Source organism: Astyanax mexicanus, chromosome 8 (assembly GCF_023375975.1).
Source record: "Astyanax mexicanus isolate ESR-SI-001 chromosome 8, AstMex3_surface, whole genome shotgun sequence".
Lineage (NCBI taxonomy): Eukaryota > Metazoa > Chordata > Actinopteri > Characiformes > Acestrorhamphidae > Astyanax > Astyanax mexicanus.
Window position 1 is genome coordinate 19,206,035 of NC_064415.1, and position 15,711 is coordinate 19,221,745.

Consider the following 15,711-nt stretch of genomic DNA (forward strand, 5'->3'; position numbering starts at 1 on the left):
GGTAAAGGTTAACTTTAACCGTATCTCTGAAAACATTTTGTCCTTTGAGTTTTAGAGCTGCAAAATTGACTGTGAAGCGAAGGCAGGTAGGCGTTCTCTGTTGCAGTCCTGTTAGCCAATCAGAGGCGATATGTTTGCATGTATGAATATTCATTAGCAAGAGCCGAAATTCGGTGTTTCTTCAGAGACCAGAAATGAAGTAAACTAAAGCAGGGCTAAATAAAAACACCAGAGTACCTTTTTAAAAAAAAAATGCTTACATGGCATTCATTCATACTAGAGACCACAACTAGTCATTCTAAAATGAATGAAAAAACAATGGAATGAGATCTTTAAAGCAGGCTGTCCATGCCCAGAAACCATTTAACCTGAATGAACTGGAGATGTTTTGTAAAGAAGAATGGTCTAAAATACCTTCAACCAGAAGCTAGACTCTTATTGGAGGCTTTTATTTCTGCAAAAGGAGGATCTACTAAATATTGATGTATTTTTTCTGTTGGGGTGCCCAAATTTATGCACCTGCCTAATTTTGTTAAAAAGAAAAATTTCACACTTTCTGTGAATCCTATGAACTTCTGTCTATCTATCTTATAATAATAATAATTTAGATTCAGCCACGTTTGTGTTTATAATTATCATAACACAACCAGCATAAAGATGCTGACCAATCACAGTGTGAAGCTTGGGCGCTGTTATCAGTTTGAACCAGTGCTCCTCCAATAGGGAGTTGGGCTAATGAGAAGTTTTTTATAAATATTTATTCAGTATTTTTTAATAAAAGTATTTTTATATTTTCCGTATATAAAAGCCTGTATGTGTGTTTAGTAGCGTAGTTTTGCTCCTCCAGTCTGCGTTTCTGTAGTTCTGGTGTTTTGTAGTGGCTGAGCTCGTCCTCCGCCCCTCGGAGCAGATTCAGCAGCAGCGGGCGGGCGGACGGCGGACGGGCTGCTGTCTGTGCTGTGGGTCGCTCGCTCGGACGGTCGGAGGAGTTACGGTGTCCTGTCCTCTCTGAGCCTCTTTCTGTCTTATCGTAGCCTCTTCTGACCCGTCCTCGGGACAGCAGTCAGAGCCTGGACCACACCAGCAGCAGCAGCAGCACGGGAGGAAATCCAGCGAGTGGATCAGTTAGGAGATGTTTTTGATCCACAGGAGTTTGAGAAGATATGATTTCAAGTGGATATAAACTACCACAGACCGAGCGAGCCGGAGCTGTGCACTGCGCTATTGGAAAGACAGAAAGACAATTTGCGGGCTTGGTGGAGGAGGTATATCCATAACTCATAAAGCTGTTTATTATCACGCTTTTACAGCTTTTCTCAATGCGCCTTAACGACCATCCAGGAACAATGAGCAGCGGATCTGGCAACTTTCTGCTAGTTCCCATACCGGAGTACCCCGTCCTGGACTGTGTGCCTAATAAAAACGTTAAAATAGTCGTTTTGGGAGCGAGTAACGTCGGCAAAACAGGTAACATAACCAGTAAAACTATTTTTTTTAAATTAAAAACATTTTTACAAGTTGCTTGTTTAGGTTCTCATATGTGCATTAGGCAATGGTAAGCTCTCATTAATAGGGATTAATGATTCACTGTTTACTCCTAGCTTCGTTTCGCATGCAGACCATGCTCATTGTTTGTGAATTTATCTTAAAAGAATGCAAGATGTTCTCATATAAAGTATATAAAAAGTGCTGCAGATGTGCATTTAAAGGCTGAAGGGTCTGGAATGTCAGGCAGGTGTGAGCAGTGTTCGCCTGGGGGCGACATACTGATGCCTAACCTAACATTGCTCTCAGTATCCAGTCTCCAATACCATCACTACACAGACTATAGGAGATCTAGAGCGGTAGCAGAGGTGGATTCTGATGGTGATGAACTTCACATGACCTGTTTTTATCTTTACCATTCCCAGCCTTGATAGTAAGATTCCTGACCAGGAGATTCATTGGAGATTATGAAGCTAACACAGGTAAGTATCACACTTATTTTGTGAATATTAATATGTGTATCTTCATATGTCCACCAGCATCAGTAGCATGTTGAATATAGTTTGAGTAACCAAAATTCAATGCCAGGCAAAGTCTAACGCCAACGTTAGATTCTGATGACAGCTAAAATTGATATGCAGCTGTGGAAAAAAAAATAAGAAAAAAAAATGATGAGTTTCTTTGATTTTACCAAATTGAAAACAACTGGAATATAATCAAGAGGAAGACGGAGCAGTGTGTAAGACTGGTGGAGGAGAACATGGCAAGATGCACGACCAGGGTTATTCCACCAAATATTGATTTCTGATCTCCTAAAACTTTATGAATATGAACTTTTTTTGTTATTAGCCATTTCTCATTTTCTGCAAACACATGCTCTAAATGTTGTCTGTAGTTTATAGAATAAAACAACAATGTTCATTTTACTTAAATATATATCTATAAATAGCAAATTCAGAGAATCTGATACAGAAAATGAAGTGGTCTCTTATTTTTTTCCAGAGCTGTATATTATTGTTTTAATTTGTTTTGTAATATTAAGTTATCAAAATCCAACTGCTTTCAATGTCATATTGACTTAAAATACAGACATTTAGACATGAAGTGAAGTGTGTTGACTTAAACCCAACATCTCGTAAATGTCATAATCATCAACTTAAATTAATCCCTTTATGTCCTGTTTCAGTGCAACGTCTGTCTAACTGTGGTGGCTGATTTAAATACGTCGTTGGGTTTTGACATCAACCAAATTTGTGTTTGAATTTAACAACTTTTAGACATTGAAATCAAATTGACATCTGGAACCTGCTGTATAATCATTGTCATGCAGAAAGTTTTTTTATTTTTTCCAAAAATTAAAAGAAAAGAAAAAAAAGTGACCTGAACACCCAAAACCAAATTTTTATAATAAAACATAGATTTCAGTAAATAACAGACCTCAATATATGAAAGTTAGTGGAAGGCTCAGATTGTAAAAAAAAGTCCTAAAGTAAACAAATACATAGTATGTCTTTTAATTTTGCTTTAATGCAATATAAGCTCCCATCAGTCGATTTACTTCTGTTTATTTCTTTCCACAGGGGCCTTGTACTCGAGGAAAATCAGTCTAGACGGAGAGCAGGTTTCCTTACAAGTGCAGGACACTCCCTGCGTCTCCCTGCAGGTACTTAATCCCTACATCATAAACCCTTCCTTCCGTTTCCTTTCCTGTCTCTAAATCTAGAGCAAATGCAGAGTGTGCTGAATTCTCTAGGTTCTGTGTAGATGACTCAGTATTTACCTCTGGGACCTCAGCAGGCCTTTGATGATTTTGGTGAATCTTGGTTCAAACACTTGGCCTTCAAACCAAGAATGCAGGAGTGGAGATAAAGAGGGTGTGTTCAGTTGTAAGCTCATTAAACTGAGAGGAGGTCGAGTAGCACAGAGAGCTTTCCATCTGCAGGGGCCTGTCGTCCAGACACGGATTAGACCTTTCCTGCTCTAACGTACCCTTTTATTGGTTATTCCCCACTGATAATGCCTTATTATTATTATTATTATTCACTATCGACATTAATCTACAGCCAGAGAACAGACCCAGCTAACCCTGCTCCGGTTTTCCGGATGTGTCACTCTTGACATTGGACATGGCTTCTCACAGCTCAAGCAGTTAAAGTCTTTAGTCTTAGCTCATTTTGTCTGCTTGTCTTGGCGAAGGTTCTGTGTTTTTGTCTTCCTAAGTTTGGTGATAGAAACTGTTACACAAACACAAAGCTAAAACAGAAAATCTAGAGAACTGAAAGTCCCGCTCGCTCTAATGAGGAAAACAGAGTGTACTTGGTATAGACTTTCTGCTCTTGCAACACTACAGCTTAGTGTTTCATCTCTTAAACTGTCTTTCTTGTTTCCTGTTTTCTTCTCATACTCTTTTTTTTTTTTTTTTTTTTTTATATAGATTTGTGATGCATATCCCGCACCTTTTTAAAGAGATCAGTACCAGACAACTCCAGATTGTTTGGTTTGATTTGGGATGAGATTTAGGCTTATGCAGCTTTTATTTCGAGAGGATGATTACTGAACATGTAGCAATATATTTTTTACATTGTGCTTTTGTTAGTACCTGAAATATTCACCCATTCAACCAACCACAACAACTTAGTAATAACCTAGCAACCACCTAACAACACCATCGAAACCACCTTGATGGCATAGCAACCACACAGCAACTCCATTGCAAACACCCATGATACCGTAGCAGCCACCTGGCAATTCAACAACAACCATTTAGCAACACATGGCAACATCATAGCAACCCTCTGTGAAACCACATCCAATCAACCACCTGTGAAATCATAGCAATCACCTAACTCCTTAGCTACAACATAGTACCATGCCAAACATCTAACAACACCATATCAACCACGTGATATTATAGTAACCACACTGCAGCACCAACAACCACATGCGATACCATAGTAATATGCAGTCATAACATACCATATCAATAAGATAAAAACATTTATTTCGAAAATAATTTTCTCCCCAGGTGAAGCAGCCTAAAATGACAAGTATATATCTTTATTTAAATTGTTTCTCATGCAATTTTTGTTCTCTCTGTTTTAGGACGATGCAGAGGGTTTGTACTGCCAGGAGCAGATCAACCGGTCCATCTACTGGGCTGATGGTTACGTTCTAGTCTTCTCCATCACTGACCTGCACAGCTACAGGACCATCCAACCTCTGTATCAACACGTGCGCCGTATCCACCCCAGCGGCAACATCCCCATCATTCTAGTGGGCAACAAGAATGACCTACTGCGGGCGAGGCAGGTACCGGCTCACGAGGGCGAGGCGCTGGCCGCTGAGCTGGGCGGACCGTACTTCGAGGCTTCGGCTCGGGAGAACCACGAGGGTGTGCACACCGCCTTTCTGCACCTGTGCCAGGAGGTCAGCCGGGCGCTGGGAGGAGGAAACGGGGAGAAGAGGAGAGGGGGTCTTCATCTCGCTCGACCTAAGAGCCCAAACATGCAGGAGCTGAAGAGACGCTTCCGACAAGTGCTATCATCTAAAGTGAAGTCAGCCACTGCACTTTGATGAAGATGAAGAAGACAGTGAAGATGATCTTGCTGATAAGGATAAAAATCCAAAGACTGCATCAGGGAGCAGATTGAGAGGCATGTTCTGGTATGCCCTTAATCATCATGAGTGGTCAAAGGGTCAAAGTTGGATCGTTTTAAAATATGAATGAGATTGGAATACATTTTCATACATAAACTGTTTGGATTGTGTTGTTAACTTTCATCTAAGGCATCCGTTCCCTGGATGGACACACAATGGGATTGATAAATGATGAATGTTATTTTGTAATGACTTTTATAGGCCTATACACCAAAGCAGTCATCTGGCATGCCTGATATAACAATAACAATAACAATCTGTTTCTTTGGCTGAGGTACAAAGCTTTAGTATAGCCACAAAAGATCAATATCACAATAATGATTAAACCATTAAATACACCAACCAGCCATAACATAGAAACCACTGACAGGTGAAGTGAACAATTCAGTTGTTTTTTTCAACTGTCCAATGAAAAACAAGTATCTCCATTTTTGTAAATTTTTAGTTTACTACACAATTTGAACACACAAACTCTCCCTTACACTGTGACAAAATTTCTTGATAAATGTACCAGTAGAAATTCTTCAAAATTACCTGAAATAAACTCGTTTTACATTGACTTCCATTAAAAGTTTAGAAGGTTATTTCTCTCTCCTGTAACGTTGCTGTTTTGGAGAAACTTGTCTTTCATTGGACAGCGACGATATACAGTACATATAAGGCAGCAGGTGAAGATCTTAGATCTTGAAATTTGAAGTATTGGAAGCAGGAAAATGGACGAGTGCAAGAACATAAGCCACATTTTTACAATGGCAAGATTGAGATGGCAAGACAACTGGGTCAGACCTAGGGGTGGGCGATATGGCCCTAAAATAATATCACGATATTTCATGGTATTTTTGCGATAACGTTACTCTTGAAGATATGACAAAACACAGATTTTTTTTTTTCAAGATTACACTACTGCACAATACTAATAATGCACCCCATATGTCTCTATATATCCAGTGCTGCAGTAAAATTAATGATACTGAACAGATTGGATTTGTCTCTAGTAGATATTTAATGGAAAATGAGAACAGTGTGATTTTTTCTTTTGCTAAAATGATGTGATAATTAGGGATGAGTGATATGGCACTATATTTCAGGGTTTAATATTGTTTGTGATATTCAAAAATGTTGGCGATATTATCGGGTACGATATGATATGGCACACCCCTAGTCAGAAAATCAACAAAACATCAGACAGCTGGACAGCTTGTATGGTGTTCCTGGTATGCAGTGGTCAATACCAACCAAACAATGCACCACCGAATGGCAGCTAGTGAAAAAGTGACAGGGTCATGGGCACCCAAATCTCACTAATGTGCTCCATATGGAAGCCCCATCTCACAACGTATAGGATCTGCTGCTAATGTCTCGTCTTGGTGCCAGATGCCACAGAACACCTTCAGAGGTCTTCTGGAGTTCATGCAGTTCTGGCAGCACAAGGATGGCCTGCACAGTATTAGACAGGCGGTTTAAACGTTACGGCTGATTGGTGTATAATGTAGCCCTAATGTTTTGTTTGACAACCTGTGAGATCTGCTGCTAACATTTGTTCAGGTGTTTGTTCAGATTTGTTCATCCATGATATAATACCCATAAAGCACCAGTGTCCAGCAGTGCCCCTGTTGCCAAGCAGCTCTGATTTTTTTTTTTTTTACAATCTGTTTTGTGTGCTCGACTTGTGGTATCCAGGAACTGAGAGCTAACTGCAATGTGTGTCATCTGCCTGGTGCTGAAACCATTAAAATGAAAGAAAAAATCAGGTTTCTCTTCTGGACCAACGTATGCCTTCTGTCTAATTAGTGTGTGTTATTATTATACTGTGTAAGATGTAATTTCAAAGAAACAAAACATCTTAATCAGAACAACCCATATCAGGATTTTAGGGCAGTAAGTAACATTATTAATACATTAATACACTTTAATCTGTTGGACTGTTTCATATCATGATACTACAATATATTCATGAAAGACGATGGCATTACAGTTTATCAGTATTGCACAACACAAGTGATGACTTATCCTAAGCATTAGGATGAGAGTGATGATCTAGGTTGTGTGAGGTGTGCATCCCTCCCTCCTCTATGTACACTGCCTGGCCAAAACAAATTCACTCTCTAATATTTTGTTGGACTGTCTTTAGCTTTGATTGCAGCATGCATGCACTGTGGCATTGTTTCGATTTATTTCAATCCAGTGTTGCATTAATTTTTCACCAAGATCTTGTAGCAGCATCGATGATGGCAGAGTCTGACTGTTGCACAAAGTCTTCTCCAGCACATCCCAAAGATTCTCAGTGAGGTTAAGATCTGGACTCTGTGGTGAACAATCCATGCATGAAAATGATGATCTCATGCTCCTTGAAGCACTCTTTCACAATTCCAGCCCCATGAGCCCACAGTTCTCGGCCGCAGGGCTGCTCAACTCGCTGAGAGTCTGACATTAAGTGAAGTTTAAGGGTTAACTTTACCTAGCATTCGGTGCTATATCTTCACAGCTAAGGCTGTATCTCTGAAAACTTTTTGTCCTTTAAGTTTTAAAGCTGTAAATTTTACTGGGGGGGGGGGGGTGATTGGGGGGGAAAGGCAGTTAGGCGTTCTCTGCTGCAGTGCTATTACAGAGGCGAAATATTTTTCATGTATGGATATTCATTAGCAAGAGCTCAAGACCACTAATTCAGTGATCTAAAGCACGGCTAAATAGAAACACCTGAGCAAAATTTGGTTCACATGGCATTCATTCATACCATAGACCACAACTAGACATTTTAAAATGAATGAAAAAAACAATGGAATGAGAGAGGAAAAAGCAATGCAGCCTGAAGTTCACCTTTGCTTTGACTGAGAACAAATCATTTTTGTAAACAAACAAATGTTGGGTTTATGTTGTAATTACATTAATTATGGTTCACTATCCACAAATGTTATTCCAGAATATTCCAGGGGTTCCTTTTACGCAGGAAGAATGTTACCCAGATGTTTCTTTTTTAAAACATTTAATATGATCTGCTGGGAGGAAGAGGCCATGGACTGGCGGTTCTCATGACCTCTGACCTACTTATGCTGTGTCAGGGATTCTAAAGGCACAGCAGAGGGTTGATGGAGTGTTTATTTTCTCCTTCTCTTCCCGTGCTTCCCACTACTACAGGCAGATAAAGCTACATTCCTCTGAAGCAAGTGCCCTCTCAGCCATTCACAGCAAATGACCACAGACCCCCTAATCATTCCCCTTTGACCTCTGTTCTCTTCATGCCTGGCCTGATGGAAAGCAGTTGGATCGGTACACTCTTAACAATAAAGGTGCTTCAGATTTGCCTGAAGAACATTCAGTGTGAAAGGTCTTCACACTCACACAACTCATACAAAAATAGGGTTTATTACCATTATATGTTTATGATGCTTTTAAGGGCTGTCTATTGGCGATAATAGATAACATGTATCATGATACAGAGGTTATTATTCAATATATCACAATATATTACGACACTGCAAGCAGAGAGTTATATTGGAATAGTTATATTGCAAAGTGTCATAGTATAAAAACACACAGTCATATAAACATCATCACAAAAGTGTAATCTAATGACAGAGCACACTACTCTTATCTAGTAGATGGGGTTTAAACACAACACAAATAATCCACAGTCTTATATCAAATAATAATTAATCAATTAATACTGTGTTGTAAAAATTCAAATTAATTCAATACAGTAACAAAATAACACAATACTTCAAAATATCAATATTTTTATGTATACTAATTTTTGCACAGCTAAATATTTTATTTCAAATGTGTGATAATGTAATTTGTGATGAATGCATACATATTTTATGTATATTTAATTATTTTGCCTGATTTATTTAGAGTCATTGCCTAAAAGAACATAATTATATTGTAAATGTGGCAAAAGCAAACATAAGGGCTTATTTAGTCAAAATTAAAAAGGGGTACACAGTCTTATAGCAGCATTACTACATTTATTTTACACATTAGGTGTGCAATACTGTGATGTTGACTTTACAGCAAAAGGAAAAACCCTGCACAACTTTCAGTGGAACCAAACTACTCAATTTTAAAACAAATACAAAAAATAGAACCAATCAGTTCATCTTCGCCAGTGCAATAGCCAGGACAAGCTTTATTTAATATTTTTTGTGCATTATTGAACGAACTCTATACAAACTATGCATGAGCTTTTCCTCAGATGTTATCAGTGATTTTAGACAGCTCTAAGCACATATGTAAGGGCAAAAAGATGAATTTGATCTCAGCATTCATGCAATAATTAGCATAGATACAGTATTGTAAAACTAAATATTATGATTCTTCAATATTGCAATATTCTTTTACATGCTCAGTTTTTCTACGGCTCTATTTGAAGCAGCTCTATTTTCAATAGTTTATTTTGTAATAGTTTTTTTAACAGCTAGATGCACTGATACATTTCCAGCTTTTTTTTTTTTTTTTTTCATTTCAATGTCCTGTTTGGATTTTTTTTCTTTTTTTGGTACATTTGAAAAAAAACACACACTTCCACACACACACACACACACACACAGACATTCTTCTCCACCCACTTTTAAAGAGCTTTTTCCTGTGCCGACATTAGTGGTTTTACTCCTCTCCAAGAGACAGGCGACACCAAAATATGAAAATCTGATCTTTCATCAGAAGAGATAAATAAGCAAGTGTACTCTGCAGCTCAGACACATCTGTAATCTCTTTTCCATAAGAAACAGAACAGTAGCCTGGCCAGGACTCGCTGTCCGGGCCACAGGGTTGCCCATATTTATTACCACGTTTTAAAGCTATCAAAAGGCTTAGGCTCTTCCTGCTTTTGGGTTTAGTGGGGTTTTCCACCACACACTATAATACATGTGAGTTTAAACAACTTACGGAACCCTCGGAGGACCGTCTGCTGGCTATCAGGTGAAGGAAAGATGACTCTTTCAGAGACATTCTGTTTTCTCAGTGAATTCTTGAGTGTGGTGTCATGCAAACCTGGTCTTTGAGGGCCACAGAAATGTAGGCTTGTTTTTTTCTGCTGTAGAACACCTGATCCAACGTGATAATTAATATATAAAATAACATAACATAATTAAAACACAAATGTGACAGAAACAGTGGAACATACTCAATAAAAACAGTATACCATGCTTTTTAGAGGAGGCAGCGGGTCAGATAAGAGCTTTATTTAGTCAAAATAAGAAAGGAGTACACAGAGTTAAAGCAGCATTGCTACAAGCAGTTTCACAGTTTTATTTGTGTCTGACAGGATATCCCTTATTGTTAAACTAAATAGATCATGTCCTGTCAGTGCTGCCTGCACAGTCTGTTTACTTACAGACACCACCAAAAGACTCAAAAACATTTTTTTTTTTAGATAAAATCGCACACTACAACAAATAGAGCTAAACAGTTTGCTAATTATGCCACAAGCAAAGGAGGATTGACTTGCTAGTATTGAAGTCCTCCCTCAATGTGGAGATCTGTGCAAGAGCAGTAGCCAGAACAAGAGAAAATTTATATTTAACAAACTATTTATGAGATTTTCATCAGATTTGATCAGTTAATTAAGACGAAAAAACTACACACATACGCAGGCAGGTTAAAAACACTTTTGAAAAAGACTCAAATTCGATCTGAAAAAGATTATATTTGACATAACATGTAACATGAAACAACCAGATGTATATGTAATATTAAGGCAAAACAAATCAAGTTTGAGTCTCTTCAGTGTGAAAATAAATGATGAAATAAAATAAAATTTTGTTATCGTTCGTATTCTGCAGTGTACACATAAGGCTAGTTAAGCTAAAAATGATTGGAATCAGCACAATCAGTAGTCACTTGTGCAGCAGTCACAAGTCTATAGCAAGTCTATCTGATATGTTTTAAGGAAGATCTGTGATTATGTAAGCATGCTATTTTGATGGTTAACTTGTGAGTATTAAATACTATAAACTATGTTAGTTTCATAGCTTCAGCAAATCTAATAAAGAAAAGTTTAGACACCAAACATGTCTTCACTTGATAGGCTGTTTAGGCTGGAGGAAATTCTGGTTAAGTTTAAAATGTTAAGTTTGGTATCTAAAGGACCAGTTCGAGACCTAACTCATAGTAAAATGCTTTTTCTTTGTCCCTTGCTTTCATTGCTTTCATGGTTGCACTGGAATCTTGTAATCAGGCTAAAATAAAATACTAAAATGATCACACTTTCAGTCATGTTAAGTAGGTCAAATATCAGATTATACCACAGTTAATTCTGACCCTGCAATGTGATTGGCTGAGAGGCATTTTATGAGTGACATTACTAGCTGGTAATGCACTGTAACTGGCATGTGGCCTCGTGCCCAGCACAGCAGTGCCAATATTTCATGTTATAGCACTCCCTTTCATGTATTGTTGCTTAATAAGATGCAGCCCATTCTAGAATTGTGTGTACCTTTTTAGTATGCAAAGATTTGACTCTGTTTCTCTTATCAACTGTTCAAATCATTTTACCCGTTAACAGAGCTCACAGTAACAGAGTTGACATTATTACCAAGTTTTAAACTCAAACAAGATTCTACATGACAAAAATGTCTAAAACAGACTGTAATGAGAGATTTAATATCTGAGACTTAAAATCACAGATTTGACCAATCATTCTGTTTATATACTGCTGAATGAGATTACAAAGTTGGCATATCTTATCACCTTTCACATGTTTCCTTTTAGAGGAAGTGACATCACTGAGTGCAGGTCAGATGTTTTTATTAAAACTGTTTGAAGAGGTAGGTAGAACATTAGAACAGATATAAATGTATAAATATATATAATCATAAATGTATACCTTTAATTGTATTTTTTGTAGTTTTTAAGTGTTTTTAAGTGATAATAGAGGCTTTAAAAGGCTACAAAAGAGGCTAAATTATATCATTATAATCATAGCTATCCTCATTCATGTTAAATATATATATCAGGAGGTGAAGTCAATAATGTGCTGGGAGAGTTTTACCTAATTTATGTGTATACATTGTCAGGAGAATATACACCAAGCATTATTAATAGTAAGGATTTTATATCTTTAATAATATTTTAAGAATAAAACACACTATATTTCTGTGTTAGAAACCACACAAGCAGATCTATATAAGATTACTAAAACAATCCATAAGTTCTGAGGTAAATATGTGATGGTTTTGGCATGTTTTTGGCACAGTGCTAAATGTGTGGCTACAAACTTCCAGTACTTGGTGTTTGACTACATCTGAGGTCAAGAGAAAATTCCTAACACTCTTTAGCTGTTAGGTTTGGCACTTTGAGACCCAACTTGAGAGTATTAAATTCTTAAAATCCTTCATTGACCCTCAGATCTTAAGTTATGAATCAGTTTATCTTCCTTTTATCCCACACAACAAATGTGGTCTCTAGGCAATATGAAAATGAATGGCTTCCTGAATGCTGCCATGGCCCACTAGCAATAGCTACTGAGACACACACACACTAAAACACACACACACACTAAAACATGCACAGAGAACTCAGAGCTCAGGTTATCCCCCCACGATGTGGGAGTGTGAAATGGGGTTTGTCTGGATTTCTAAAAACATGTTTTATATGGGAAAGCTGGTCAGTGAGATGGAGGACTCAGCACGATGTGAAGAAACAGCTGTGAGGTGAAACAGTAACAGGACACACTCTGTCCCGCTGGCGTCGCTCGGTTATCACAGGCCGGAAACTCAACCAGAAACACAACTCCCAACGGACCAGGCGTAGAGAAAGAGGGAGGGAGAGAGAAGTTTAGGGTCAAGGAAGGAAGAGAAAAAGAGGGAGGAAACTGAGGGAAAAAACAAAGGAGGTTTAGTTGAATGATTTGTCAGAATATCAGTGAAACCAGATGCTTTGAGTGACAGATTTCACATCGTTTGTGACACCAAGACTTGGAGCCTGAATACATCTTTTAAAGACAGTGACCATCAAATAGACTCTAGGACAGACCATTGAATAGACTCTAGGGCTGAGTTAAAGGATAACTCTGGTATAGTAAAAAATGATACAAAGTACTTCCCTTTGATAAATAGCACACCTCCGGTCTCCCACAGCGTTCCGAGATCCAGAAACTTTAACAGTTTGTCCAAACACCCTTCAGACTGGGTGAAATGAGGCATAATTTGCCCCGATAAGTCTCTTTTTCCACCGTTATCCAGCTCAAAGTTGCTCCGCACCTGCTTGCTAGAATTCGGAGAGCCCTGATATTTAAAATAAGGCATTAATAACTTAAAAAGTGCACAAGAAGCTTATTTAAAAACACTGTTTTCATATATAAATAGACATATATAAACATATACTTCTATAGCCTGCCTCCTGGTGCCAGCTGGTATGAATACATACATCTATTTATATTTTCAGCTTAGTGATGGTGGCGCTTGGAGCTGAAGTGAACTTCTTGTGCACTTTTTAAGTTCTTAATGCCTCGTTTTAAATGGCAGGGAGCTGGTTAAAGGAGCTACTTTGAGTCAGGATAACGGTGGAAAAAGCAATTTATCGGGACAAATTTGGACAAACTGTTAAAATTTCTGGATCTTGGAACGCTGTGGGAGAAAGGAGGTGAGCTATTCATCAAAGCTAAGTACTTTTTATCATGTTTTACTACAACAAAAGTCCATTTTACAGCAGAATTCTCCTTTAAATTATCACAAATATACAGGACAAGGAAAAACTCTGTGCAACTTTCAGTGGAAGAGTAAAATAATTTATTTTAAGTCATTTTGGAGCATTTCTATTGGTTTATTCATGATTAAAATTTTGACACACTAAAACAAAAGAATATGTCAAATTATGCCAACAATCAAAATGTAGATTTTGGCTGGACAAGTTTTTTTTTAGGACAGTGGAAATATAGTCCCATTCAGATTAAAATTGTGTTAAGGAATTCTTAGGAACTGATAATTAAACTGGACTAATAACTCTTTCTCTCTCTGGTCCTCTATAGCACAATGAGATCTCAGAATACTTTCGGTTCATACCACAACGCCTCTAGACCTCATGCTGTGTTCATGTGCTCTTCAGGCTTTCTATCAGACAGCCAACTAGTAAATATGACTTCACTCCATTCGGGTGCACGTTGAGAGATACGCCCACCACATGGAAAAAGCGTGGAGGTCCAGAGCGTGCATATCATGACGATTCTTTTCTATGTTAAAACTATCAGGTTTATTTTTTCATATGTACTGCCAAGTATAACATTTTTTCACTGTTCACTGGTGGGAAGGGTGAAAGGTTCACTGTTAAAAAAGGTTCTCCAGTATCTTTTAGTCTAGACACTGACAACTTTAGACATTCCAAACTGCAGAAACTTATTTCAGAGAAGTGGATACACCATTTAACACACTCTCACTAGGCCTTTCACTTATTTTCTGTGGAAAAGTGTAGACACAAGCCCAAAATATAGTGTTTTCTGTCAAACTGTATGATTTTCGAGCATCAGGGAGCAATTATCAATATGCAGAAGAATACTACTGAGAGTTGCAAGAGAAGTGGGATGTCTGCAACACAAAAAGAAAAAAAAACATTAAAATGCTTTAATAGTTCTTTGTCTGGTAACAGGGTTTTTTGTTGTTGTAGATAATTCTACACAAAACTGTTAGTGGATAGCCACAGTTAATGCACAATATATATATATATATATATATATATATATTATATTATATAATATTATTATATGCTAGCTTCAGCTCCGAGTGCCGCCATTACTGTACTGATAATGACAGATATACAGTTGTGGTCAAAAGTTTACATACACTTGTAAAAAAACATAATGTTATGGCTGTCTTGAGTTTTCAATAAGTTCTACAACTCTTATTTTTCTGTGATAGAGTGATCGGAACACATACATGTTTGTCACAAAAAACAGTCATAAAATTTGGTTCTTTCATAAATTTATTATGGGTCTGCTGAAAATGTCACCAAATCTGCTGGGTCAAAAATATACATACAGCAACAAAATTTGTCAATTTTGGTGATGTAGCGAGTTGTGTCAATCAAATTAGCTTCATGTCATGGCCTCTTCACTTCTTGTAAGTGATTCTGATTGACTACAGCTGTTGACTTCTCATGAGCCCATTTAAATAGGGCTCATTTGACCCAGTGATTAGACTCAGCTACAAAAGCTACAATGGGAAAGTCAAAGGAACTCAGTGTGGATCTGAAAAAGCGAATTATTGACTTGAACAAGTCAGGGAAGTCACTTGGAGCCATTTCAAAGCAGCTACAGGTCCCAAGAGCAACTGTGCAGACAATTATACGCAAGTATAAAGTGCATGGAACAGTTGTGTCACTGCCACGATCAGGAAGAAAACGCAAGCTATCACATGCTGCCGAGAGGAGATTGGTCAGGATGGTCAAGAGTCAACCAAGAATCACCAAGAAGCAGGTCTGCAAGGATTTGGAAGCTGATGGAACACAGGTGTCAGTCTCCACAGTCAAGCGTGTTTTACATCGCCATGGACTGAGAGGCTGCCGTGCAAGATAGAAGCCCTTGCTCCAGAAAAGGCACCTTAAGACTCGGCTGAAGTTTGCTGCTGATCACATGGACAA

General features: G+C 37.9%; 1 protein-coding gene across 1 annotated transcript; it reads left to right on the forward strand.

The window, feature by feature from the left end:
- Nucleotides 1–900: 900 nt before the first annotated feature.
- On the forward strand, nucleotides 901–6,918 carry rasl11a (RAS-like, family 11, member A). The gene is made up of 4 exons (XM_007242026.4): nucleotides 901–1,467; nucleotides 1,911–1,967; nucleotides 3,066–3,148; nucleotides 4,588–6,918. The coding sequence occupies exons 1-4, from the start codon at nucleotides 1,320–1,322 to the stop codon at nucleotides 5,056–5,058; spliced, it is 759 nt and encodes a 252-aa protein (XP_007242088.3). The 5' UTR covers nucleotides 901–1,319; the 3' UTR covers nucleotides 5,059–6,918.
- Nucleotides 6,919–15,711: the final 8,793 nt, after the last annotated feature.